This window comes from Rhizoctonia solani, chromosome 14 (assembly GCF_016906535.1).
Source record: "Rhizoctonia solani chromosome 14, complete sequence".
In the NCBI taxonomy this organism is placed as follows: domain Eukaryota; kingdom Fungi; phylum Basidiomycota; class Agaricomycetes; order Cantharellales; family Ceratobasidiaceae; genus Rhizoctonia; species Rhizoctonia solani.
In genome coordinates, this window is record NC_057383.1 from 1,382,657 (window position 1) to 1,405,598 (window position 22,942).

At 47.7% G+C, this 22,942-nt stretch overlaps 11 protein-coding genes across 11 annotated transcripts; 8 read left to right on the forward strand and 3 right to left on the reverse strand.

The window, feature by feature from the left end:
- Nucleotides 1–116: 116 nt before the first annotated feature.
- Nucleotides 117–837, reverse strand: RhiXN_11048 (SUZ domain protein; the record flags this gene model as incomplete). Its single annotated transcript, XM_043330863.1, has 3 exons — nucleotides 117–573; nucleotides 632–723; nucleotides 787–837. The coding sequence occupies 3 exons, from the start codon at nucleotides 835–837 to the stop codon at nucleotides 117–119; spliced, it is 600 nt and encodes a 199-aa protein (XP_043186208.1).
- Nucleotides 838–1,059: 222 nt separating this feature from the next.
- On the forward strand, nucleotides 1,060–3,166 carry RhiXN_11049 (Rnu3ip2 protein; the record flags this gene model as incomplete). The annotated part of the gene is made up of 7 exons (XM_043330864.1): nucleotides 1,060–1,354; nucleotides 1,407–1,474; nucleotides 1,531–1,572; nucleotides 1,630–2,016; nucleotides 2,074–2,516; nucleotides 2,570–2,730; nucleotides 2,793–3,166. 7 exons carry the CDS (start codon nucleotides 1,060–1,062, stop codon nucleotides 3,164–3,166), a joined length of 1,770 nt encoding a protein of 589 aa, XP_043186209.1.
- A 676-nt stretch (nucleotides 3,167–3,842) lies between these two features.
- On the forward strand, nucleotides 3,843–5,571 carry RhiXN_11050 (uncharacterized protein; the record flags this gene model as incomplete). Its single annotated transcript, XM_043330865.1, has 4 exons — nucleotides 3,843–4,214; nucleotides 4,277–4,448; nucleotides 4,500–5,083; nucleotides 5,134–5,571. 4 exons carry the CDS (start codon nucleotides 3,843–3,845, stop codon nucleotides 5,569–5,571), a joined length of 1,566 nt encoding a protein of 521 aa, XP_043186210.1.
- A 1,006-nt stretch (nucleotides 5,572–6,577) lies between these two features.
- On the forward strand, nucleotides 6,578–7,146 carry RhiXN_11051 (uncharacterized protein; the record flags this gene model as incomplete). Its single annotated transcript, XM_043330866.1, has 4 exons — nucleotides 6,578–6,706; nucleotides 6,755–6,924; nucleotides 6,973–7,039; nucleotides 7,093–7,146. The coding sequence occupies 4 exons, from the start codon at nucleotides 6,578–6,580 to the stop codon at nucleotides 7,144–7,146; spliced, it is 420 nt and encodes a 139-aa protein (XP_043186211.1).
- Nucleotides 7,147–8,060: 914 nt separating this feature from the next.
- On the forward strand, nucleotides 8,061–8,649 carry RhiXN_11052 (uncharacterized protein; the record flags this gene model as incomplete). Its single annotated transcript, XM_043330867.1, has 4 exons — nucleotides 8,061–8,192; nucleotides 8,244–8,413; nucleotides 8,472–8,538; nucleotides 8,596–8,649. The coding sequence occupies 4 exons, from the start codon at nucleotides 8,061–8,063 to the stop codon at nucleotides 8,647–8,649; spliced, it is 423 nt and encodes a 140-aa protein (XP_043186212.1).
- Nucleotides 8,650–9,393: 744 nt separating this feature from the next.
- Nucleotides 9,394–10,710, forward strand: RhiXN_11053 (Zinc-binding dehydrogenase; the record flags this gene model as incomplete). The annotated part of the gene is made up of 6 exons (XM_043330868.1): nucleotides 9,394–9,626; nucleotides 9,682–9,767; nucleotides 9,821–9,925; nucleotides 9,981–10,071; nucleotides 10,132–10,414; nucleotides 10,471–10,710. 6 exons carry the CDS (start codon nucleotides 9,394–9,396, stop codon nucleotides 10,708–10,710), a joined length of 1,038 nt encoding a protein of 345 aa, XP_043186213.1.
- Nucleotides 10,711–11,301: 591 nt separating this feature from the next.
- Nucleotides 11,302–12,709, forward strand: RhiXN_11054 (ribosomal protein L4/L1 family; the record flags this gene model as incomplete). The annotated part of the gene is made up of 6 exons (XM_043330869.1): nucleotides 11,302–11,344; nucleotides 11,401–11,475; nucleotides 11,531–11,673; nucleotides 11,743–12,308; nucleotides 12,363–12,556; nucleotides 12,615–12,709. 6 exons carry the CDS (start codon nucleotides 11,302–11,304, stop codon nucleotides 12,707–12,709), a joined length of 1,116 nt encoding a protein of 371 aa, XP_043186214.1.
- A 476-nt stretch (nucleotides 12,710–13,185) lies between these two features.
- RhiXN_11055 (pathogenesis-related protein PR5K (thaumatin family)) lies at nucleotides 13,186–14,201 on the reverse strand (the record flags this gene model as incomplete). The annotated part of the gene is made up of 5 exons (XM_043330870.1): nucleotides 13,186–13,233; nucleotides 13,291–13,497; nucleotides 13,550–13,698; nucleotides 13,758–14,037; nucleotides 14,094–14,201. 5 exons carry the CDS (start codon nucleotides 14,199–14,201, stop codon nucleotides 13,186–13,188), a joined length of 792 nt encoding a protein of 263 aa, XP_043186215.1.
- Nucleotides 14,202–15,217: 1,016 nt separating this feature from the next.
- On the reverse strand, nucleotides 15,218–16,761 carry RhiXN_11056 (Cellulase (glycosyl hydrolase family 5 protein); the record flags this gene model as incomplete). Its single annotated transcript, XM_043330871.1, has 8 exons — nucleotides 15,218–15,296; nucleotides 15,353–15,674; nucleotides 15,727–15,844; nucleotides 15,898–16,021; nucleotides 16,072–16,244; nucleotides 16,298–16,496; nucleotides 16,551–16,611; nucleotides 16,671–16,761. The coding sequence occupies 8 exons, from the start codon at nucleotides 16,759–16,761 to the stop codon at nucleotides 15,218–15,220; spliced, it is 1,167 nt and encodes a 388-aa protein (XP_043186216.1).
- A 1,690-nt stretch (nucleotides 16,762–18,451) lies between these two features.
- RhiXN_11057 (GTPase activating protein for Arf protein) lies at nucleotides 18,452–20,549 on the forward strand (the record flags this gene model as incomplete). Its single annotated transcript, XM_043330872.1, has 6 exons — nucleotides 18,452–18,547; nucleotides 18,601–18,667; nucleotides 18,723–18,770; nucleotides 18,822–18,874; nucleotides 18,934–19,645; nucleotides 19,696–20,549. The coding sequence occupies 6 exons, from the start codon at nucleotides 18,452–18,454 to the stop codon at nucleotides 20,547–20,549; spliced, it is 1,830 nt and encodes a 609-aa protein (XP_043186217.1).
- A 313-nt stretch (nucleotides 20,550–20,862) lies between these two features.
- Nucleotides 20,863–22,379, forward strand: RhiXN_11058 (GDP-mannose 4,6-dehydratase; the record flags this gene model as incomplete). Its single annotated transcript, XM_043330873.1, has 9 exons — nucleotides 20,863–20,953; nucleotides 21,081–21,108; nucleotides 21,163–21,256; nucleotides 21,321–21,479; nucleotides 21,544–21,765; nucleotides 21,836–21,938; nucleotides 21,994–22,084; nucleotides 22,134–22,205; nucleotides 22,259–22,379. 9 exons carry the CDS (start codon nucleotides 20,863–20,865, stop codon nucleotides 22,377–22,379), a joined length of 981 nt encoding a protein of 326 aa, XP_043186218.1.
- Between the last annotated feature and the right edge of the window lie 563 nt (nucleotides 22,380–22,942).

Here is a 22,942-nt window from a genome sequence, read left to right on the forward strand (position 1 = left end):
ATTCTAACTTGTGTGCGATCTTCACCTTTTCAACCTATCTACTTTCTGCCCGGCGCTATGGATGGTTCACACTATCATTCATTAGACGATCAGGATCAACATGGCTATCACTTTGTTTATTGGCTCGATCCGCCTCTTCCACCACCCCTTCCTCGCCTACCCCTTGGGGCAAACCCACGTCCGTCCTGTGCACCATGCGGTTCCCTCGTGACTCCCGCCCCAACTGAGCCCTCTGGAGTACCGGGACTTCCCTTGCGATGCCCGTTGCCCCCATGCCCCCCACGGCCTCTGTTTAGTATTCCTCGCTTCGGAGCCGGACTTGCTTCACGGCTACTGCTTGCGCTACTCCCACCCCCAGAGCTGGCAAAAATACGCTCCCTCGCAGCTTTATAGTCCGCTTCGCGTTCTTGGAGAGACTTGGTACTGGCTGGGGTTGGGTTACTGCCAGACTGAGACGCTGACGTTGATTTCGGGCGCTGAAGGATCCGCATGGACGGCATAATCGCAGCTACGGGTGGCAGATTGGTGGATTGAGAAGACATTTGTATCTGCGGCATCGGGGCTGCGGTATTACTGATATCTTCCATCAATATCCCCCGACTTTATTCCTTGTTTGACTGCATAGACTCACGCACGGTCCCATATTTCTTTTGCCGACTCTTCCGCTGGCTCATCGTTGTCCCAGTCATCCGGAACTGAGCGCGAATCATTATTTAAAGCAATCTGGGTTAAATACAAGACATCCTACTCAATAAGTGTGGAGAGCGGTGAAGAGACAGGGCGCACAGTGGAAGTGTTCCAGGCAGGAATATCTGCAGATACTACCGAGCTAGTCATGTCCCATTCCCATCTGTAAAATCAAAATAACTAGATCTTTAATCGGAGCCAAGATGGTAGATTTGTATCCCAAGTGGCTTGTGTGGTCGTCGTGTTGGCAAGGTGGTTGGCGGGTTGAAACTCAAAATTGTCTAAGCGCCAGGCTTACGGAGCATCACGTCAACTAAATTTTGACTTGATTTCCTTGTTTTGTTAATCCCCAACTCTGGCGCCTCCTCTATCATGCCCGATGCGTTCTTCAGCTCTAGCAAACCCAAGCCACGAAAGAGGAAACGAGATGTATCTGTAACAAAACCATCTTCTTCTAAGCCTGTTAATGGTAAATTAAAACGCTCGAGACGTGATGAGGAGCTATCGGAGACTGGGGAGAGCGATGCCGGCAATATTGACGACATGGATTTGAGGGCAGATGAGGTAGACCCAGGCGAAAGTGGAGATGAAGATAATGAGGAAACTCCTGCGGAAAAGAGGCTTCGGTTAGCGAAGATGGTTCTCGAGGAGCGGAGACAAGAGCTTGGTAAGTAGCAAGCACGTATTATAGTTAACATCATTTATTTAATTTCCCACAGCTGGAGACGAAATAGACGCTGCAGAAATAGACAGGGAGATATTGGCATCAAGACTTAAGCAAGACACTGTGAGTATGCATTGGTGGGTATGTCGGCATATTAACTAAACAATAAATGAGCATAGTTGCAGCACTCTGGTAAAATATCTGTATTCCTCGCTAGCAAGGTATGGTACATGTTTTGAAACCTCAAGTGGTCACATTCCTCATGTTTCATAATTTAGCTACAAACTTCCTCCCCCGTATCTCGCTACACTCGCCGACAACGATTGCCAGTTACAGCTGCCGTAGCCTCTGAAGATGGGTCCATTCTTTATACCGGCTCTAAGGACGGGTCGATCACCAAATGGTCACTTCAGCATGCTACTCATCTTTCAACGTATGCCAAAATTCCGTCCCACACTCTGCCTATGACTGGAAAGGGAAAAGGGAAGGGTCGACGTGTTGCAGGGGCCGGTGTGGAAGGTCATATTGATGAGGTATTGGCTTTGGCTATCAGTTTTGATGGGCGATATTTGGCTAGTGGTGGGAGGGATCGAAGGATACTAGTCTGGGACGTAAAAGAGGATGTGTTTGTAAAGGCGTTCGAGGGTCACAAGGATGCAATCACGGTATGTGGGCCTTTAATTTGATAGAAGTATATAATTTATTGCTTATACATCGCCCAGGCCCTTGCCTTCAGGAAAAATACCTTGCAATTGTATTCGGCATCTCTAGACAGAACTATAAAGCTCTTCGATTTGGGCGTGATGGGATACGTAGAAACATTATTTGGGCACCAGGATGGTGCATCATCCTTGGATGCATTATCCGGGGAGACGGCTGTCAGTACTGGGATGCGAGATAGGACGGTACGGTATTGGAAAATCGCGGACGAGACACAGCTGGTGTTCCGTGGTGGAGGAAGGAGCAAGCTACGGGAGGTCTTGGAAGGTGGAATGGAGGAAGCGAGTGGAGGAGAGGAAGACGCGGAGGAAGAGAATCCGGTTGGACCTCGAAAACGAAAGGGCAAAGGAAAGGAGAAGGAAAAGTCCAAGTCGTTCTTGGAGGGTAGTATCGACTGCGTTGCAATGCTTGACGAATCGACATTTGTCAGTGGTGGCGACAGCGGGTACGTACTTTTCATTCCGTTTCATGGGTAAATGCTCATGTGATTTTCGATAGGTCGATATGCCTTTGGTTTACTTCCAAGAAGAAGCCTGTGTTTACTCAGCCTCTAGCCCACGGTATGCACGAGCATCTGTCAGAGTCGGAGGGAACAATCGCGACTCCTCGATGGATTACGACTCTAGGAGCAGTTCGATATGGAGACATATTTGCTTCAGGTACGCATATATCTTGGTCGACACGACTCATGCGTACTCAATAACTTACAATTCTTCGATAGGCTCATGGGATGGTATAATCCGGCTATGGAAACTCGATATCAAAGCCCGCTCGTTTTCGGCGCTCGCTGAGATACCTGCCCCGGGCTTCATAAACTCTCTTCAGTTGGTACTACCCCCTCGAGATACGGCTCTAACCCACACTTGGGGGATCAATTCTGAACCTGGTTCAACTCTGACAGCAAACGGAGACTCGGAAAATCCACCAAAATTGCCGCCCGGGCGAACGAGAGACGAAGTGCTTCTGGTTGCCGCGGTTGCTCAAGAACCAAGGTTGGGGAGGTGGTTGAGGTTGCATGGGAATGGCGAGAAGAACTCGGCGTTGGTGGTTGCGCTCCCGAGAGGGGACCTGGCTCTTGGTGCGCGAACGAGTTGATAATGCCAGAGATCGAGAGTGAGGGAATCTTGGTTCGAGTGATGCACCTGTGCTTTCGAGTGATGGAGCCGGGCAAAAGTAATCTTATGCTATGTAGCTTTGCCAATATGATTGTTTACTGGGTGGCAATTGAAGTTTTTCGGCGGATGAACTTTAAGCGAGGTTCGTGAGGCTTTCAACCTGTGCTTTGTCTCTCCAGCAACTGGCCCTTCCTGGATAACCGCTCTTGTTCGAGTGATATGAGACCGATGCATATCCAAAACACTCAGGGATCTCGTATGCTTTTCCCTAGAACTATAGGCACCTATATTAATACGGGATAAAGTGACTTTATATTCACTTTCAGAAATAAGTAACAGAGATAATGCTTCCCCGTTATTATATGCCTTCCTACGAATGGGCTATTCTATCGAATATGATCAGAACGAATCTCGGCACATGGGAACAGATTCACACCTGCCTTGGTCAGAATGATCAATTCTCTGACTCTAGGATAACACGGTTTGAAACTCCCCTGGCTCCTTCGATAACTGCCGAGATCTTAAGCCGTTGCGCTTAGAATATCCAATTTGAGAAGTCGAAGTAATCGCCGATCACTAGCTATAGGCAATCATATATTATATAATCAGCTGGGAGATCCACTGACACCCGATCGTTTCGCCCGCCACCACTCGCCATGACACACTGGGCATTCAACCTGCGCTCGAGTGACTCAGACATGGAAGACGAAGATGAGGCTATTTCCTTTACCCACGATACCCATCGCCAACCAAATGATAATGAAAACACGCGACAGAAAGAAATTGACAAAGCACTAGAAGAACTATTTGGTACGGCTAACGAGGATGAGGGCGTGGAGTACAAGCCTAACCCTTGGAGCATTGCCAAGATCAATGCGAATGCTCGAAAAATTCCACCGCGCACAACACCACAGACAAAAACATTTCCCAAGGCGGCCAGTAAACCCAGCTGGGGACCATATGTGCTCGGGCTACCCCACAACGAGCATAGGGGTATATCCGGAGACACTGGTATTCAAGCCAAGTCCGTACGTAGCCGCTTCTAAAGTCACGTTGCTTATACCGCTGACATGAAACTCTTCTATCATAGAATTTTGGTCCGCCACCTCTTGCCAGAAGGAGGGCTTTGCGCGACTCCATATCAGAGGCACTGCGTCGAGATAAATCTGCTACTGTTGGGTCTACCAACCAGGAGAAGCAATCCCTGAAGCATGATACAGTAGGAAGAGGGCCTAACAATCGGCCATGCTTGTTAACCGTAGGTGGGTATGATTCTTCCGCCGGACGAAACTTCAGTGCTTATAAGCGACCAGAAAATACTACATCTACGGACTCAGGCCAGCTCTTAAATAACCCTATTACATCCCAGTGTGACTCACTTAGGAAACCCTCGTCAAAAATACACGATGCCTACAACCCCAGCGCATACATTCGGAACAAATACGTCACCATACCTGGGTTCGATACAAAAAGAACCACCAATCATCCAGATGTACCTGCTGGAATCATCTCTGGTGATGAATGGCTTCTTGATGAACAACCGACTTCCAACTCGGGAATGGAAAACCAGACCGCGTATAATGGAGGCGACCTGGGATCGCCACCCTGCCAAGTGTATAATACAACGTCCAAGGATGGATTTCCTTGCAATCCGCTATTACTTTCTCCCAGTTCGCATCGAAACGACGCACCCGTGAACCGTACTATAGATTATCCTTGGGAGGTCTCTCCGAAGCTTGGACATGAGTGGATACCTCAGGATCGGATACGTTTGGCATCTTCCTATTGTAATGGCCATCCTAAGTCCAGGCTAGAGCCTTCCCTCTCCGTACAGTCAATTGCGAGGTCCGCAACCCCAAAACTTCTGATACCACCCGTAGCGTCTATACATGCAGAAGTAAGTAGTGTTGGTACAGCTACTTTGGATGTACATTTATCAATCAACAGTATAACAGCCATAACAACGATTGCAGAGGGCTACCTGTGATTGCCCGAACTCCTCGCTCTCCGACCAGAAAAGAAACAAAGTCATACACTCACCCAGATACCACACAATCTCATCCACCACACACTCCCGAACGTCCACCTCGCCCAATCCAAGGGATACATTTAATTACACCTTCGCCAAAAAAGCGCATGGATCGGTTTGACCCAGACGACAAACCATTCTGGTCCACACTTCCTACGCCCCCAAATTCAAACCCCAAACCTCCCACAAACGGCATCAAAACGTCTCGATTTAGGCTCCCGGGACCATTCTTGGGAGCCAGTCCACTGAGCGGGAGCAGTGGGAGGGTGCTTTATAAGCCTCCACCACGGAAGAGAACGCGGTCGCCAGACGGTGAAGATCAAACCAGAAAGTGGAGAGTGGCGCGGGCCGGATAACCAGTTATTGGGGTGGAGTGGGCGTCGGACCTCCGAGGACGGATGCAGCTGACTATTTTTGGTCGAGCCGTAGTAGACTGAAATGAAATGGACATAAAGTAAAAGCTCAACCCATATCCGAGAGGAGTACTTGCCTTTGGAGAGAGAGAGAGTATGAAATTCATGTGCGAACTTGAACCTAATTTGAAAATCAACCAACCGCGGAGGTAAATTAAATGGGCAGAGTTGGCATTCAATCAAAGCGTAACGTCATCCAACCCTCGCAAGTAAACACATGGCCGGAGCTCAGGATTGATTATACTGGCCCATTAAGTGTTGAAATGCTACGTACCTGACGTAAGACACTCGATTTCGCCTTGTCTCTCCTATAGAGCTTGGCTATCCCACTTATTGATATAAGGCTTCCGTATCAATAGGTGGGAGTTGTACGTCATATGCGCCAAATGACGACTATGTGTACAAGGCAAAGGCGCCGTTTTGGTACGGGATACAATTGTGTTAGCAATCAAGTGCCGTAATTTATATATATATCGAAGGGCGTCCCTGCTTGTGCTTTATTAACATGAGGATCCAGCTGAACAAAAACAGGAAATGGGGTATCATACTGGTATCATATATAAATGATGAATGGCTCGCTCAGGTGTTATATCGAGGTGCTCGCTTAGCGGCGGTCAATTGACGGGAATTGCGCTTCCTATTCGAACGAGACCCAGGAGATTGAATTGAACAGGGTGTACAATCAATTGCTAAATAAGGTTATAACGAGTGGTCCCCACTCCTTCTCAGAACTATAACGCCTCGTTCGGGGGGTCCGCAATGCTACCAAGACTTTCTAGGAGAAGAGTACCGGTGATTGAATCATGGTCGCATGCAAAATCGAGACTCTACCTATGTCCTGGTCGAGTATAATATGAAGAAAACAGTATCCTTGAGCGTATATAAATAAGGGGTCTCCGACTCACAGTACTCCAACCCGCTCTCGACTATCTAACTCATAACTACCACAATGTCAACTATTAAAGATGGTGTCTACGCTCTCGAGCTCCCTTTTGAACAGGGATCCATGACTGATACTGGCGATGGCCGTTGGATCAGCATTCTCCAGCCAGGCTCTCTTGGCCCGGATGCCCACAAGGTTCGTGCCCCCAACCAGTGTCTTTCTTTTTTGCTCATAAACACCCAGGTCAAAGTAGTTTACAACAAAGACAAAGGCGCATACACTCTCCAGTTCGAAAAATCCGAGCTTTATATCACGTTCGAAGGCAAACCCATGATCAATAACAAGTTGACTCCTGGTGATAAGCCTCGCTACTTCCAGATTAAGCCTCACCAGTACGAGGAAGACAAGTATATGTATGTATCCGGTATGCCTCGCCAGAATCTTAGCTTACACGCAGATAGCATCATCGTGGCCGAAGACAAGAAGTTCCACATCGGTCTTGCAATGGAAAGAATTTTCCCTCCATGGGTAAGGCCTAATTAACTTTTGCATGGATAACTCTCACCAGACTACTGAACCAGGTTGCTATGAACGACTTTCCTGAAAAACAAGCATGGTTGTTCCGCAAGGTCTAAATGTATCTCTCTTGTATGAATAGGTTGTCCAATTTCAACCCGTGAATCTATACTTGTTCTTGCACCGATCGTGGATGAGGCATCTATCATTAGTTGAAACCGTTGAAAGGTACCCTGAGTCCAATAATCACCCGTGCGCACGCCGATATTGTTCACTTGGAAACATATAAGTACGGGTCTGAATCCCAAGCCACTCTAGAAAAAACCTGTGTTCTATCGGACTAATTGAGTCACCCGCCCATATGATGAAAAAGCCAATGGCTGGATGTGTTCTTTGGCTGCGAATTAAAACAATATGTGACAAATCGATTGAAGGTTGGCAATCATCTTATTATGCTCTCATGATCGTTTCTATGAGCGATGATGGATTATACGTTACGATGACGAAATAACGTGTGAGGCGACGTATACGTATTCAGCAGATTATTCTAGAGCATATCTTTTCAGCGAGTTTGACTGAAAACTCCCCAGATGAGCCCAAACAAAGTTCGTGGATTTTCGATCGCCGATATTGATTGAACTCAGACTTAAATTGAACGATGAGATGGGGCTGTCATGAATAATCGGAGGCAAGCTACTTGGAATTCTGCATCAGGTCACCCCTTTGGCACGTGTCAGTCGGTTGCAACCAGGCTTCCCGTTTAGGCACAAATTGGGGCGTGCGCTCCCGATGGGCTGCCTAACTAGTCATTGCTGGTAGCTATCTACTTTTTTTGGCACTTATTGTGCCTCATTCGAAGGAACTCTAACGCCACTGACGCTGCTGGCGGGGAACTACAGTCCGACCATCGAGAAAAACGCATACAATCTTGACCCGAAGCATGGCTGCCAGCCATCGTGCAGCCCTATATAACGTACCAGACCTCTTCCCGCTCTCTCATTACCGAACATCTCCTTGACGATTATATATTACAATGTCGACTATTAAAGACGGTGTCTACCTATTTGCCCTCCCAAACTCATCCGGATCTTGTATTTCCGACCCTGGTGAAGGTCGCTATCTTCCTCTTCTCCCACCCGGAGCTATAGACGAGGATGCACACAAGGTCTGTGGTTTAGATCGACTCATCTTGACCTTACACTTATATTGTTTTTAGATTGTGGTCAAGTGGAACGAAGAAAGGGGTGGATACTCCCTTCAGTTTAAGAAATCTGGCAAATATCTTGCTTTCGAGGGACCCCCAGGCATCAACAATAAACTGTTGGACGGGGACAAGCCCCGCTATTTCAAGATCACCGAACATGTCTATGATTCGGAGAAATATGCGTACGGCGGTTGAACACACGTTATCTCATGACTCTATGCTAACCTGGATTTCGCACAGTATCACCGTGTCTGAAGACACAAAATATCATATCGGGCTTGCAATGGAAAGGATTTTCCCTCCTTGGGTAAGTTACACTTATTTTCGATGGCCCAAGAGCTTCATTTTAAGGACCCCTCGATAGGTCGCAATGTCTAGTTTCCCTGAGGTACAGGCATGGGATATCAAGAAAGTTTGAGAGTTTAGGCAGTGTATGGCACGTTGATGTAAACGAGTTCAATGAATAAGGAAATCTATTGTTATCTTGCTCAAGGAAGCACCCGCGCATTTGGACAAAATTAATATCAACTGCGGTATATCGATGGCTGCTGCTGAAGTATCAGGTACCCATGCAAGCTATGACTCACTGTACGTTGAAGGAGAGACTATTATCGTCCCCCCCCCTTCCGACTCTGATAGACTCTTGCGAAGTCATAGAGAAGTCCCAGCACTGTCAGATTTTTGGTAAATTTATGTATCTATTTACAGCATGAAGCTCCGCGGACCGTACAAGCATTCTGAGCCCAGAGATCGACTATACTTCATTGGTTTGGGTCTCAGGCATGGAAGCATTGGTGACTGGTAGCTATAGACGTTGCTTTGATTTCGGCCGCTGGAGCACAACTTGGGAATAGAACATATCAACGAGCTACCAATCGAATTGTCATAGTTACAATACATGCGAATTTTCTTTCTAAACGGAGACGTACGAGACCGATCAATCAAAATCTGGTCATATTATTTCAATTTCGACTCGCTTTGGCTGATCAATCTTCCACAACCCGGCACAGCGCTGTGATCTATTGCCGGTAGGTGCCCATTTCAAATAGAATTTGAGACCAAGGATGACGATTTTGCGCTTGCAGATATATAAAAGGGGCAAAAATGGGCACGCCACTGTCATCACTTTCACTCGCTGTACTCTAACATAGCACTTTCAAACATGGCACCCACCCAGAACGCCCGATTGATCTTTAACAAGGTTCCCAAGGACTTTCCTGTCCCTGGTGAGACCACCGTCTACGAGACGTCCGAGACGATTGATCTCGACAATGTCCCATTGAACGGTGGTATCCTTACCAAAACCCTCTACCTCTCCATCGATCCTTACTTCCGTGGTCGTATGAGAGACGAGAGCAAGAAATCGTATTCGAGCGCTTTCTCTCTCGGGAAACCGTGAGTGCATTCATCGACGTTGTGGGAATGGAGAATTGATACCTGGCTCGCGTAGAATTCTTGGCTTTAGTGTCTCTCGTGTGTTACGATCCGAGAGGTCTGACATTAAGCAGGGAGACCATGTTTATGTGACCGAGACCCGTAAGTTATTCATAGCACCGAGTAATATCATACGCTTATTCTTGGTTTTACAGCTTTCCAAGAGTACAATGTTCTCTCTGCTAAACACCCTGTTATGGTTATTGAGAACAAGGAAAACCTACCGTGGTCTCTGTACGTTGGTATCTTGGGGATGCCAGGTGAGTGTATTACAAATGTCTTTTGTAAAAGTAAATACTTAATTTTGTCCTATAGGTAAAACCGCCTACTATGCTCTTGACGTGATCGGAAAGCCCCAAAAGGGTGAGACTATCTACGTTTCTACCGGTGCTGGGCCAGTCGGAGCGTGAGTCAAGATCACTTAACTTTCTAACCGCCTTTCGCTCATACTCATCTGTACCTTTAGTACCGTGTCTCAAATATGCAAGGCCGCCGGACTCAAAGTCATCGCCTCCGCTGGCTCTGATGACAAGGTGGAATTCTTAAAGAGCATCGGTGTCGATATCGCATTCAACTACAAGAAAGACAAGATTTCCGATGTACTCACAAAGGAAGGCCCGATTAATATTTACTGGGACAATGTTGGAGGTGAGAGCCTCGATGCTGCGCTCGAAGCATGCAAGGAGCATGCTCGCATCATTTGCTGTGGCGCTATCTCGGCGTACAACAACGTCCCTACCCCTATCAAGGTAAGGTTTTATTAAAAGCTTTGAATCGTACTGGGCTAATGGTCAATTTCCACTAGAACTGGATGTACTTCCTGGCCAAGAGGCTCACCGTTCGCGGGTTCGTTGTTAGCGAGCTCGAAGCCGAAGTTGGCAACCCCAAAATCTTCTACGAGAAGATGGTGCCGCTTGTGGCGAATGGCCAAATCAAGTGGAACGAACACGTATTCGAGGGGCTAGACAAGGCTGGCGATGCGATTTTGGCCGTTCAGAAGGGAGACAACACTGCCAAAACCGTCGTCAAAGTTGCCGATGCATAAATGAAATGGAAATCAAATTTGTACTTATATATACAAGATAAATTTTATTAAATAAGTAGAAACATGGATCTTGTATGTATTTTTACGGAAGAGCAAAGTTTGCAACGACGGTGGTGAATATAACAATACGTCAAGTTACTTATTCACCTCGACTCGTTGTATTACCAGCCCCGATTTCAAGACCTCCCAGTGATTAGTACTGAGCCTACGAGAGAGGATTGTTAGTTATGAAAAAAAAAACTGAATAATTGGATGAAAGAGACGAAAAGTCAGAATAAACGATGATCTCATAGGTTTTTGGGGCGTTACTCCCTCCTCGACGAGCTGAGTTTATTAAATTTCCTCATGCGAATGGGGAACTAGAAGTAGAGGTGCTTAGAGCTTACCGATTAAGGACATCATAGACACACTCATGAAGCGCTCTGGGTTCTGGTTGAGGCTATTCCCAGCCTTGAAAAGTTTGACACTAAGCGCTGGGCGTTTCCCCCTCCGTGGCTTTGGTGAGACTTGGTAGTACCATCCCGGAAGCAAAGGTTGTGTATCAACAATTGATTGGTCTCCGTACGACGTTCGACTCTTCAAGACAACGCAATGGCCTCCCGCCCAACCGTTAGCGTTCGCGCCGCCACTGGCGGTGAGTAAACATACTAGAAGGGTAAAGATCACGATGACTAAAATTGCGAATTTTAGAGGCGTCTTCTTCCCTCACTCTCCCTGCCGTGCTTACGGCTCCCATCCGTTTGGATGTAGTCCAACAAGTTCACAGTGAGTCAGACTTGGTCGCTTGTGATAATGATGTAGCTAATTACTTGCATTTTAGAGAGCATCGCCAAAAACAAGCGCCAGGCTTACTCCGTCGCTGAAAACGCTGGCCACCAAACTTCTGCCGAGTCCTGGGGTACCGGTCGTGCCGTTGCCCGTATCCCCCGTGTTGGTGGTGGAGGAACTCATCGCTCTGGCCAGGTCAGTATCAGTAAATGAGTGATTATATGCTAGCTCTGATTTTTATGAATTTTGTAACTTTTAAATTAGGCCGCTTTCGGTAACATGTGCCGTGGAGGTCGCATGTTTGCTCCTACCAAGACCTGGCGCAAGTGGCACGTCAAGGTCAACCAAAACCAACGCCGTTTCGCAGTTGTTTCCGCCCTCGCTGCCTCGGCTCTTCCTTCCCTTGTTCTTGCCCGTGGTCACCGCATTGAGGGCATCGAGGAAGTTCCCCTTGTCGTTTCTTCTGGCGTCGAGGAGTACACCAAGACTAAGGAGGCTGTGACCCTCCTGAAGGCTCTCAACGCCTACTCCGATGTCACCAAGGTCTCCAACTCTCGTAAACTCCGTGCCGGTAAGGGCAAACTCCGCAACCGCCGTCACCGCCAGCGCCGTGGTCCTCTTATCGTCTACAACGAGGACAAGGGCATCGTTCGTGCCTTCAGGAACTTGCCTGGTGTTGAGGTCGCCAACGTCCGCCGCTTGAACTTGCTCCAGCTTGCTCCTGGCGGTCACCTTGGCCGTTTCGTTATCTGGACTGAGGGTGCTTTCAACCTCCTTGATGAGGTCTTTGGTACCTTTGACAAGGCCTCTGTCTACAAGAAGGACTACTAGTGAGTTTATGCTCGCCTTACGATATTTGCAGTTATTTACTGACGTTATTTTAGCCTCCCTACTGCCAAGATTACCAACCCCGATGTCACTCGCATCATCAACTCTGATGAAGTTCAGTCCGTCGTTCGTCCTTCGCAGGGCAAGAAGCAGCGCCGCCCATGGACTCAGCACAAGAATCCCCTCGTCAACAAGGGTGTACTCTTCAAGCTCAACCCCTACGCCAAGAAGCTTCGTCGCCAGGAGCTCCGTAAGTTCCTGAAATATTATATTAATTATTCTCGTTCTGATCCTTACACGCCTATTAGTCAAGCAAAACAAGAAGAAGGATGGCTCAGTCAAGGGCAAGAAGGCTACCAAGGCTGCCGGCGAGATCTTCCTTACCACTCTCCTTGCTCCTTAAACGACAAGTTTGATTTGATTTGCTGTATGTCGTTGGATTTCAGTGAAGTATGGTCGATGTATGCTCTATGGGGATGTTTATCCAGTGCTATGCCATGTCCTTTTGATTTGATGGGCTTGTGAAAGCATTGTTAGAGTGAAAATTGAGTAAAGATAGTCAAATTGTCTAAGCAATGAGCTACGTGCAAGCATGCTCAGCTTCCTAACAAGGTCAGTGGCTCGAGAGATTGGAAGAAGACGCGCGTTAAAATAACGGCATGAGACAACTTGCAAACTTTATTTATTATAGTTGATATGCATACCTGACCTGTCCGCATTACTATTCATAACATGGTTCCTTTTTGCTGAACTAAGGGCATAACGAGAACATTTTTAATCACCAACTATTTTGAGTATTCGAGACAACACACAAGCATCGTATTGTCAAGCTGATCTAAAACAGGAGTAGAAACGGTATGCCTAAACCCAGCCATTTATTTAACCATTAATCATAATTGACTGCTCAAGGACAGAAGGTAAGGGTGTCTAAGTTCAGGCAACGTCAGCTAATGTTATCCTATCGAACCAAAACCAGAAACTCACAATCTGCCTTCTTAGATGTCGGGCAAGTCCAGAGAGCAGTCTTACTCGACTCGTCATAAGCATAGACGTACGAGCGCGGGCAGGCGTTCTTGAAGTATGAGTAGTACTGAACACCACTAGGAGGGCAAGTCTGAGGTGTGCTGTACTGTCCAGAGCAGCAGTTCTCGAGTTGGCCTGGTTACCGTCGAGATTTGCAGCGCAAGCGGACTAAAGTCGGAAACCATTAGTCAGAGTAGCGCATATATCATGATAAGCTTACCTTGCAGCCAACAGGGAAGCCAGAGCCATCGAAAGGTCCCTTCAGAGGAGCAGGGCAGTTCGGGCCAAGGTCAACAGCGCACTCGGCGACCGGGCAGCCAGCGCTGTTCGAGATACGCATGGGCAGGTTGTATCCGTCAACGAGCGATACTGTTTAGAGTTATTCATGCGATCACTGATATGTTATGAAGCTCGCTTCAAATGCTTACCATCGTACCAGTCCTGGCCGTCGCCAGCGCTGAGAGTCCACTCGGCAACACTTGCTGGAGGTACACCAGTACCAGTGCGAGAGTCACACCTCAGTCCACCGTTGCAGCCACCGCTGAGACACGAGTTGGGGCCAGGGTTGGAAGAGAAGTTGCAGTTGCGGCGACCCCAGATACGACCCGCCTTCCAGTTGTCAGGCACGTTGAAAGTGCGCTTGCTCCAGGCCGGGGCCTCCCAACCAGTCTCGATGCCAGGGACGGCAGATCCGACATTAAGGTCAGTCTAAATGCAGATAAATCAACATTTTTCTTTTCCTAGAGCGATTGGATGAGACTCACAAAAACAGCGGGCCAGATGGTGAAGGGACAAGCGTTGTAAACGGTAAAGGTACGGCCGAGGGCAGAGCCTGCGAGAGCAAGAGCAGAGGCAGCGATAGTGAATTTCATTGTGAGTTCTGTCGAGTTAAAGTCGAAAGAATTTGTAGAGAAGATGAGTGGTGACGCTTACTGCCACCACTTGACAACTTTTATACCGCCCATCGACCATACTCGGACTCAGCCCATTCATCTCTGATACGATGCCAAGAGCGTCGTTTCGTTTAGCGATGCAATTGTTTGTGGTCAGCATATGGCTCAAGATCTATTCAATCGTCAAACTGGCTCTTGGGCTAAGACAAAAACAGTACTGCCTTCATGCCCGCAAGGTACACGTGATCGCGGTTGAGAACTAAGCGCTTAGGCGAGGGCGCCGGAGCTCGGTTTGGATCGGTTAGATGTGTTCTGCCGGGCAAGTGCGTCGGCCAACTCGGAGGTTGGCACATGCATCTCAGTATCACAAGGCCACAAATTCCAACCTGAACTCGGTGATAATACATGAGACTACTAGGTGCACCTAGATATGCTTGGCATTTTTTAGAACCATATTTTCGTGTTCATCACCATGTGCATCCAGTCAATCCATTGTACTTCTTCTCGTCAAACCATCCTGATAATATCGAACTGTTTAACTTGACTATGGTATAATACCACGTGGGTGCTTACGTTGAATCTTGTTCATCTATTGGTCTAGTGCTATTCGTTGAGTGGCAAAATCCTGGAGAACACTTCGTAGGCTCTGCCATCTCGAAGAAGGTGCAGTTATTCTAAAACAGAAAGAGCGCAATTTTTGTAGCTTAGGCACTCTCGAACTGACACGAACTAATCAATAACGGCTCCCCTAATCCTAAAAGGGCGGAACGCAGCGGAGTAGGCAGAGAGATGTTGCCCAGATCCATACAAATTTTCGTGATTCGTTGTCGTATTTAATGCTCAATAATTCAATTGTCTATGTAGCTGTTGGATCCCCTGCTAAATCGAGATATGAAAATGTTATTGCAACTGGAGACCCACCTGGCTGAAACCAGGTGAGTGCCATATTTACAACTAAAGACCAATTGCCCAAGTAGACCGTGACATCAACTAGCTTAAAGGAAAGGAAGGAGAGCCTCAGGGAGAATCCTGGGGATAGCCGCACCGTTGGGGGGTTCGATGGACTGGAAGTAACTTTTAACCATATCAGCATCAAGCACATTCACATCGTAATTGAAGGAGATACTTACGTGCCCCACCAAGGACCAGCAGCCCACCAGAGAGCGCCAATCCAGACACCGGATTCTTGCATGGCGCACAGACCTCCCTTGATAGCAGCAATGCAGGCATCGTTCGATCCGCCTCCGAACTCGCCAAGGAATCCCTTGAGGTTGTTGGCCTTGAGCCAGGAAGTGGCAGTAGCAATACGCTCGGCCATAATGGTAGAGGAGACGCAAGTGGCCGACGTTCCAGAGCTGTCTGAATCGAGGTACTGGTGCATCTCAATGGCAAAGTTGTTGTTAGGATCCTTCAAGCTCTTGAATGCGTCGGCGTTGCCGGAGGAGGCCCAAGCTAAGTATCGAAGGATGAGACTGATGCTCCATAGTAGACCAAATGCACTCACACCAAGCACCACTCCAAGCAGTTCCTTCAACGAGAATAAGCTGAGAGGTAGCACCCGAAGAACGAATGCCGTTGATAGCTGCTTGGTTGAAGGTAGAGACAACGGAAGCGTCGATGCCCTGTAGCATATGGTTAGTGTGACTGAATGCATAGGGCCAACAAATACACCCACCCAAGGCTCGTTGTTGACGTCGAAGATGACTTTCGAGTTACCCTTGAATTCGTTGGCAAGGTTTTTCCACCAGGCTTGGAAGTCAGAAGTGGATGACATAATGTTCTTGTTGTAGCGCAAGTAGCTGTTTTTATGGGTTAACAACGCGATTCCAGATCACTTGACATAACTCACTTGTGAGGATCAAGTACAGCAAAAGCACCCTTTCCGGTGATGTAGTTTACTGTAGTTTTAAGATCGCCAAGGTAGGTTTGGTCGAATGGACCGGTGAGGCCAGTAGAAGGAGGAGAGATACGCTCCATAGTGAAGGCAACACGGAAGGTGTTCATCCCCTTTCCGACAAAGTACTATGAGACAACATTTAGTAAAAGCGACTTTTCATGAGTCCAAAGTTTCTCACGTCGATGGAGCTTGTAGCAGGCCAAGTGTAGTCAGTGCCCTTGATACCTGGCCACTTGCCGTCACCGAACTCGGCGACGGACTGGTTGACACCAAAGTATTTGAACTTGGTACGATTGCTGCTGCATACACCAGGGCTCGTAGTAGGTGTAGGGTTAGAGCCTGTGGTAGTCGGAGAGCCACCCCCGGTACCAGGGAGACTGGACCGACGTTAATTTAAATCAAGTAATTATGAGATACAACTCCGGACATACCATTGAGAATACCATTGGTTAGAGACCGTGCAAGTGTAGCCAGAGACACAAGTTGTGCCACCTAATATGCGTTGATGTTGTTGATCAACAACATTCTGGCTCAATTCAACATTCACTTACCAGTCCAGCCCTGACCACCACATTGGGCATATGCTGGTTGTTGAGCAGCGACGTAGCCAGCAGCGGCCAAAACAGTCAGTGTGAACTTCATTTTACAAGTAAAGGAAGAAAGGCGACGATTTCTGGTCCTCAAGGCTTGAGACAGCCAGCGTTTTATACATTTTTCATTTCACGCTACCTCGGAGTAACCTGACAACAGTCGCGTGGTCATATATGCAGACCGTTGTGTCAAAAGAACCTGGCGGCTCTGTAATTGGGTCACGTAGGGGACGAAGTAACAGTACTCTATTAACAAACTCGTTGGTAGGAACATGAGGCGAGGCATGCACTTATTTTCGGCGATAGTCGCGAGAACTCCATCTCGGACAAACTCTAGTCGCGGGATCACATCAGCTCAGCAGGCTAAAATATCGAAATATGAACAACTTCCGCAAGCAAACGATACCTTCCGTAGGTTATTTGCCGGATCTGCGAACCCACGGCTGACTCTCCCATTGGTCCATCCTCCGTTACGTAATTGTAGAAGTTGGGTATTTCCATTTTTATCGCCGAAAAGTCGGCGAGGTAAGTGATGTGTGATCACAAGCCCAAGGTTCAGCATTGTAGCGACGGAGAAATATCAGCACTTAAATGGGCCAATAATATCCGTAGATTACGGTGAGAGCCCAGGAGTACTATACTCCGAAGCTCGGTGTCGCAACTAACGATCAAAAGTGGTGTGCATGTATATCTGTGTGTTATTCACTCCAGCGTTGTGAATGGTGTTGTTACAGATCTAAGAATAGCCCCCCGAAACAGTTGTGATCAATCAAATTATCATAAAGCCTAAATTATACCGTGTTTTGCAATTACAATCGTTGCTAGTTGGTGCATACAAGCGTGTTGAATAAGTTATGAATATCCTCAGAAGTCCGAAAACATGCTTAAAGAGTACTCTCTGGTTTATGTGTGGAATCCGCTTTGTTTCATGCTGTGTGAATTATCCTTTTGTGGTATTCTAACAATCATGAAATATGCAGCCTGGAAAGATAGGGCGTTCTTCCAATTTCTGAGGATACTAACCTAAATGTCAGCTTATTGTGGTTTTACAATGTGAATGGAAGACAAACTCGCCTAACCCTGGTCTTGCTTATTACTGGTGCACATTGCCAGTCGTTCTAACACCTGCATCTTTTGAGCCAATTTTCGTTCACGTTCCTGCAGTCCGCAAAGTATTGAGTGCAGTTAGCGGAATTATTCTTGTTGTCTCGCTCGAAATTAGTGGTACATAGCAAGAATCTCTCTAAATGAAGGATTTGGTATTCAAATTTGCGGCATGTTCAAATCTGAATCGATCAGTACTGGTAGAATTAGGATAGTAGAAGAATCCAGCAGGTTTTACAAAGTAGAAAAAGTCATTTTTGAGAGTCAAGAACTGACATAGTATGGCTTGAGCATATTCAAGTCAGGGACATTCCATTACATATGGAATTATAGGTCGCCCCGTTCCCTCTCTCGCGGTCAGTCGAAGTGAAACGCAGTATGAAAGATTGAATCGTGAGTCGCACGTCCTCTTGGCTCGGACCAAAAGGGCCTTGCTTTGCTTGGTGCCTGATTGAATCTTTCAAACAACATATGCTTATTATCAGACAAGTCTGGGTATCTCAGCAGAGTACATAATCGGGTATTGGGGAGGACCACAGTATCCTATACTTGGACATATCAGGAGCAAACAAAGCTTACATAAGGTTGACCCGCGTTCTCCGCGCTGGACTTGTCTTCCTGGCTTGTACTTTCCCACCATGTCATCCTATGCAACGAACGCGGCCGGAGTAAGCAAGTACACTGCCGAAAGACATCAGCGAATATTACAGGAACTTTACAACAACCAGGAAATGGTACACTCCCGTATTGCCTTTCCCGAATAGTACCATTAACGCGTCTCGTGCAGACGTGTGCGCGGATTGCAAGTCTCGAGCGCCACGATGGAGCTCGTGGAACTTGGGTATATTTATTTGGTATGTATTTATAGTTGAATAACTGTCGGAAGTCTGTGTTAACGCGCAGTGATAGTGTACAATGTGCCAGTATACACAGGAAATTGGGACCCATATTACCAAAGTGTGAGCTCATGGCTTATGTTTATGACCGACGCAACACAATATTGAACAGTGAGCGACAGGAAGAGCGTCAATTTAGATGCATGGTCGAAAGAGCAGGTCGAGGTACCGTTTCCTTAGTTGTCATGTATACCCTAGGAAACTAACGGTTACATGTTATCCAGTCGGTCAAAAACATGGGAAACATTGCATCCAACGCGAAATGGAACCCCAACGAGGCCAGACATCCACCACCCACTAACTTGGAAGAGTCTGAACGAGATTCAGAGATGGAAAAGTACATTCGCGCCAAGTATGAGACCAAGAAGTTCCTTGATCGAAAGCCAGCCGCATCGGCTACATTCAATTCTTCCAGTACGCCTGTCGCCCCTGCCCAGCCTTCAGCATCTACACCAATTCCCAGACAGCCTAAACCTAAACCTGAAGAAACGGATCCGACACAGACGATCCCTCTTGGCTTTGGACGAGAGTCTCGGGTAGAGTTTAATCTTCCGGGAATGGGTGGAGATATTTGGGATGGGATCATCCAGCAAAAAAAGGTCCCACCTCGATCCAAAACCGCGCCTATACCTGAGCCCGTAGCCAAAGTTACCCCGCCTCCTGCCCCTGTCGTACCGGCACCGGTCCCATTGACCAACCTACCTTCGAGGAGCCTATCTGCCCAACCACCGTCAGTAGGTCAGCTAGGCGTAAATACTTCTGTCCCTGCCGCGCCCGCCAACGGAGTATGGGGCGACATGCTCGCGTTGCAATCAGCTGGTGGATCCTTGCCTACATCAGCGATTCAAGCCCCCCCGTTACAGCCTGGCAACCCCTATGCATCTTTATCTGCTTCTCCTTCTACAACCCTCCCCTCGACTCTCACAAACCGAATGGGTCAAACACGAAGTTTCACAGCTCCAGCTCCGAACCCGTTTTTCAACCAGGGGCATCAACATCAGCCCTCCACGGGTGTGTGAATAGTTTACTGAGCGTTCCTACCGGAAACTCGTTTGGATCCGTCGGGTTGGGAGCGACTCCTGGTGGATCGTTTGGGTCTGTAGGCTCATTGGGATCTGGCTCGGGTGGGATGGGGATATCTCCTGGGGGTCTAAATCCATTCGGAGCATCCTCAGGCAGTGCATTTGGGACATCACCTGGGGGCTCATTCGGGACAGCCACGGGCGGATCACTCGCCACACCTGGGGTTTTTATTGGTGGATCCACGGGCACGTTTGGGGTATCTCCGGGCGGGCTCGGGGGACTGTCAATGCTTCAAACTGGACAAATGACTTCTCAGCCCTCACAATTCCAACAACCTACCCAGCCTTCTCCGTTCCAACAAACGATGCAGTCCTCACCATTTCAGCAATCCACATTATCTCCGTTCGGGGGTGCTACTAGTTCCCTAACAAGTCCCAGCACCAACGCCACGTCGCTCTCGGCGTTCGGAGCGGCAATGAGCCCCCCAGGACAGGCATCCAACTCACCATTTGCTCAACCTTCCGCTTCACCGTTTACCCACACCTCGAATTCACCTTTTGCTCAACCGACTAATTCCCCATTCGGTCAACCGGGGACTCAGTTTTCTAGTTCCGCTAACTCGCCTTTCCAAACCACGAATCCCGGATTTCAATCCACACCAACCAACAACGCTTTGTTCTTGCAGCCTAACACCACGCAGTTTCAATCGTCCAATTCGCCTTTTCAAGCATCTAATTCGCCTTCCCTCAGTCCAACTCGCCTTATCAAGCTACAAGTACCAATCCATTTGCCTCGATGGGTGGAGGCGGAGGTATGAATAGCAATCCATTTGGACAACCGCAATACCAAGGGCAGCAGGGCTGGGGTGGAATGTAGCATACCTGTATAGATTCTTGGGCTTTGTCTTTCTTCTTGTACTTTACGAGGACTACATTTTATTTCATACACAACCCAGTTGCCAGGGTCGAGGCACAGGGCCAGGGGCCATGCATTAGGTAATCTGATGTAAGGCAACGCGATTGAGTGCTCAGTATAAGAAGCGTGTTGTGCGCGTGTCTGTAGTCTACTCTCTCCCTTCACGACCTCACACAAATTGTCTATCCATCTTACGTTTACGACTGTGTACAATCATGGCTGCTCCTATTGCTCCCGCTGCTTTCGCCTTGTCTAGGCACGGTGACCCAGAGGAGTACCGTAAACGCAAGGTCGCACTCATTTCCGGTCAGTTTTTCTTGAAATGTGTTTGAAACCAATTTGAACGCGTACAATGTACAAAATCGGTCTGAACCTTACTCGATGCGGTGTTCGAACCCCGAAAACTGTTACTTGACGCGTGGTGGGAGGACAGGTATCACGGGTCAGGACGGATCGTACTTGTGAGCTTATTCTTCTTCATTGGTGCATATAGAGTCTCTGATCACTGTTCTTAGGACTGAATTGCTCCTTGAAAAGGGCTACGAGGTACACGGTGTGATCCGTCGCTCGTCTAGCTTCAACACCAACCGTCTTCAGCATCTCTACGCGGTACATGATTCATAACCACGATAACATAACAGCTTTCTGATGTGGTTTCTTCCCGACCATCTAGGATCAACACGAACGACCCAACAAGTTCCACCTTCACTATGGTGACCTCTCCGATAGCACGAACCTCGTCTACGTGATTGCTCAGGTTCAGCCTACCGAGGTATACAACCTGGGCGCACAGAGTCACGTCAAAGTCTCGTTCGAAATGGCCGAGTACACCGTAAGTCAAAAATCGAATAACAAATACACTGCCTCGATTTGGTGAATATTGATGTGATGTTCAGGGAGACGTGGACGGCCTTGGAACCCTGCGTCTCCTGGATGCGATCCGTACCTGTGGTCTGGAAAAGCATATTCGATTTTACCAAGCGTCCACGTCCGAATTGTACGGAAAGGTCGTCGAGACGCCCCAGTCTGAGACTACCCCCTTCTACCCCCGCCCCGTATGGTGTCGCCAAGCTGTACGCTTACTGGATTACCGTCAACTACCGAGAGGCCTATGGCATGTACGCGTGCAACGGGATCTTGTTCAATCACGAGAGTCCGCGCCGAGGCAGGACTTTTGTGACGCGCAAGATTTCGCGTGCCGTTGCTGAGATTTCGCTGGGAAAACAACAATGTTTGTACCTTGGTAACTTGGATGCTCAACGTGATTGGGGCCATGCTAAGGATTATGTCGGTGGGTGATGTTCGTCATATCAGCTATTGATAACTTCCTTACTCTTGTTTATTAGAGGGTATGTGGCGTATCCTTCAGCAAGACACCCCGAGGACTTTGTTCTTGCGACGGGTGAAACCCACTGCGGTCGTTGGTATCCAAGTCAAGTATGTTGTTTCATTTATAATACGGTTTCACTACTTACGATTTCATCAGGTGGGAAGGTGCTGCAACGGGCAAGGTTATCGTCCGTGTTGACACGCGTTACTTCCGTCCCGCCGAAGTCGAGTAAGCCTCGAGTTCATTTCGTCGTTGACTTTATCTAACCATAGCCCGCTTAGTCTTTTGCTCGGGACACCTAAGAAGGCGAAGAAAAGCTCGGTTGGAAACGCAAAGTCACGTTTGACGAACTTGTCAAGGAAATGGTTTCGGCAGATTTGGAGCGGCCAAGAACCTCGTTGAGGATCAAAATTAATGGGATTGAGGGGGTCCATGGGTTTATGTGATGATAACAAAATTGTTTGCTGGAATGATAGATTAATTTGAGTTTGCTATCTACTGCCTGCAAGCCACATAGTGTAATGATTACCTCCTGCCAGCGTTGTGACCCAAGACTTTCCACTTCTAAGTCAATATAAATAGCAAATAAGATGTACATTCTTTGTGCGCTCAAATGTTATTTATACAAATTTGATTAAATGATTGCAATAAATTTTAGTTTGCACTCAAGAACTGAGTTAGATCAATATCTCGCCTACGCTTGAAATATTCAGGGCTTCAATCCGCTCCGCTGACCTGAGGATTACTCTGCTCTTCCGATCATTCGTTCCAATGCCTATCAAGTGCATGTATTCAGTATACAAGGGAAGATAATTAGCGGAAACTGCTCACTCATTCAACAAGTTCAATCTGAGCGCATTGAGTCAAGGGCTAGATTAATGCCAGGTTGAACAAATACGCTCACGAAATTTTTCCAGCCCAAGGATTGGACTTCAGGACACATGCCACAGCTCAAATTGTGTCCC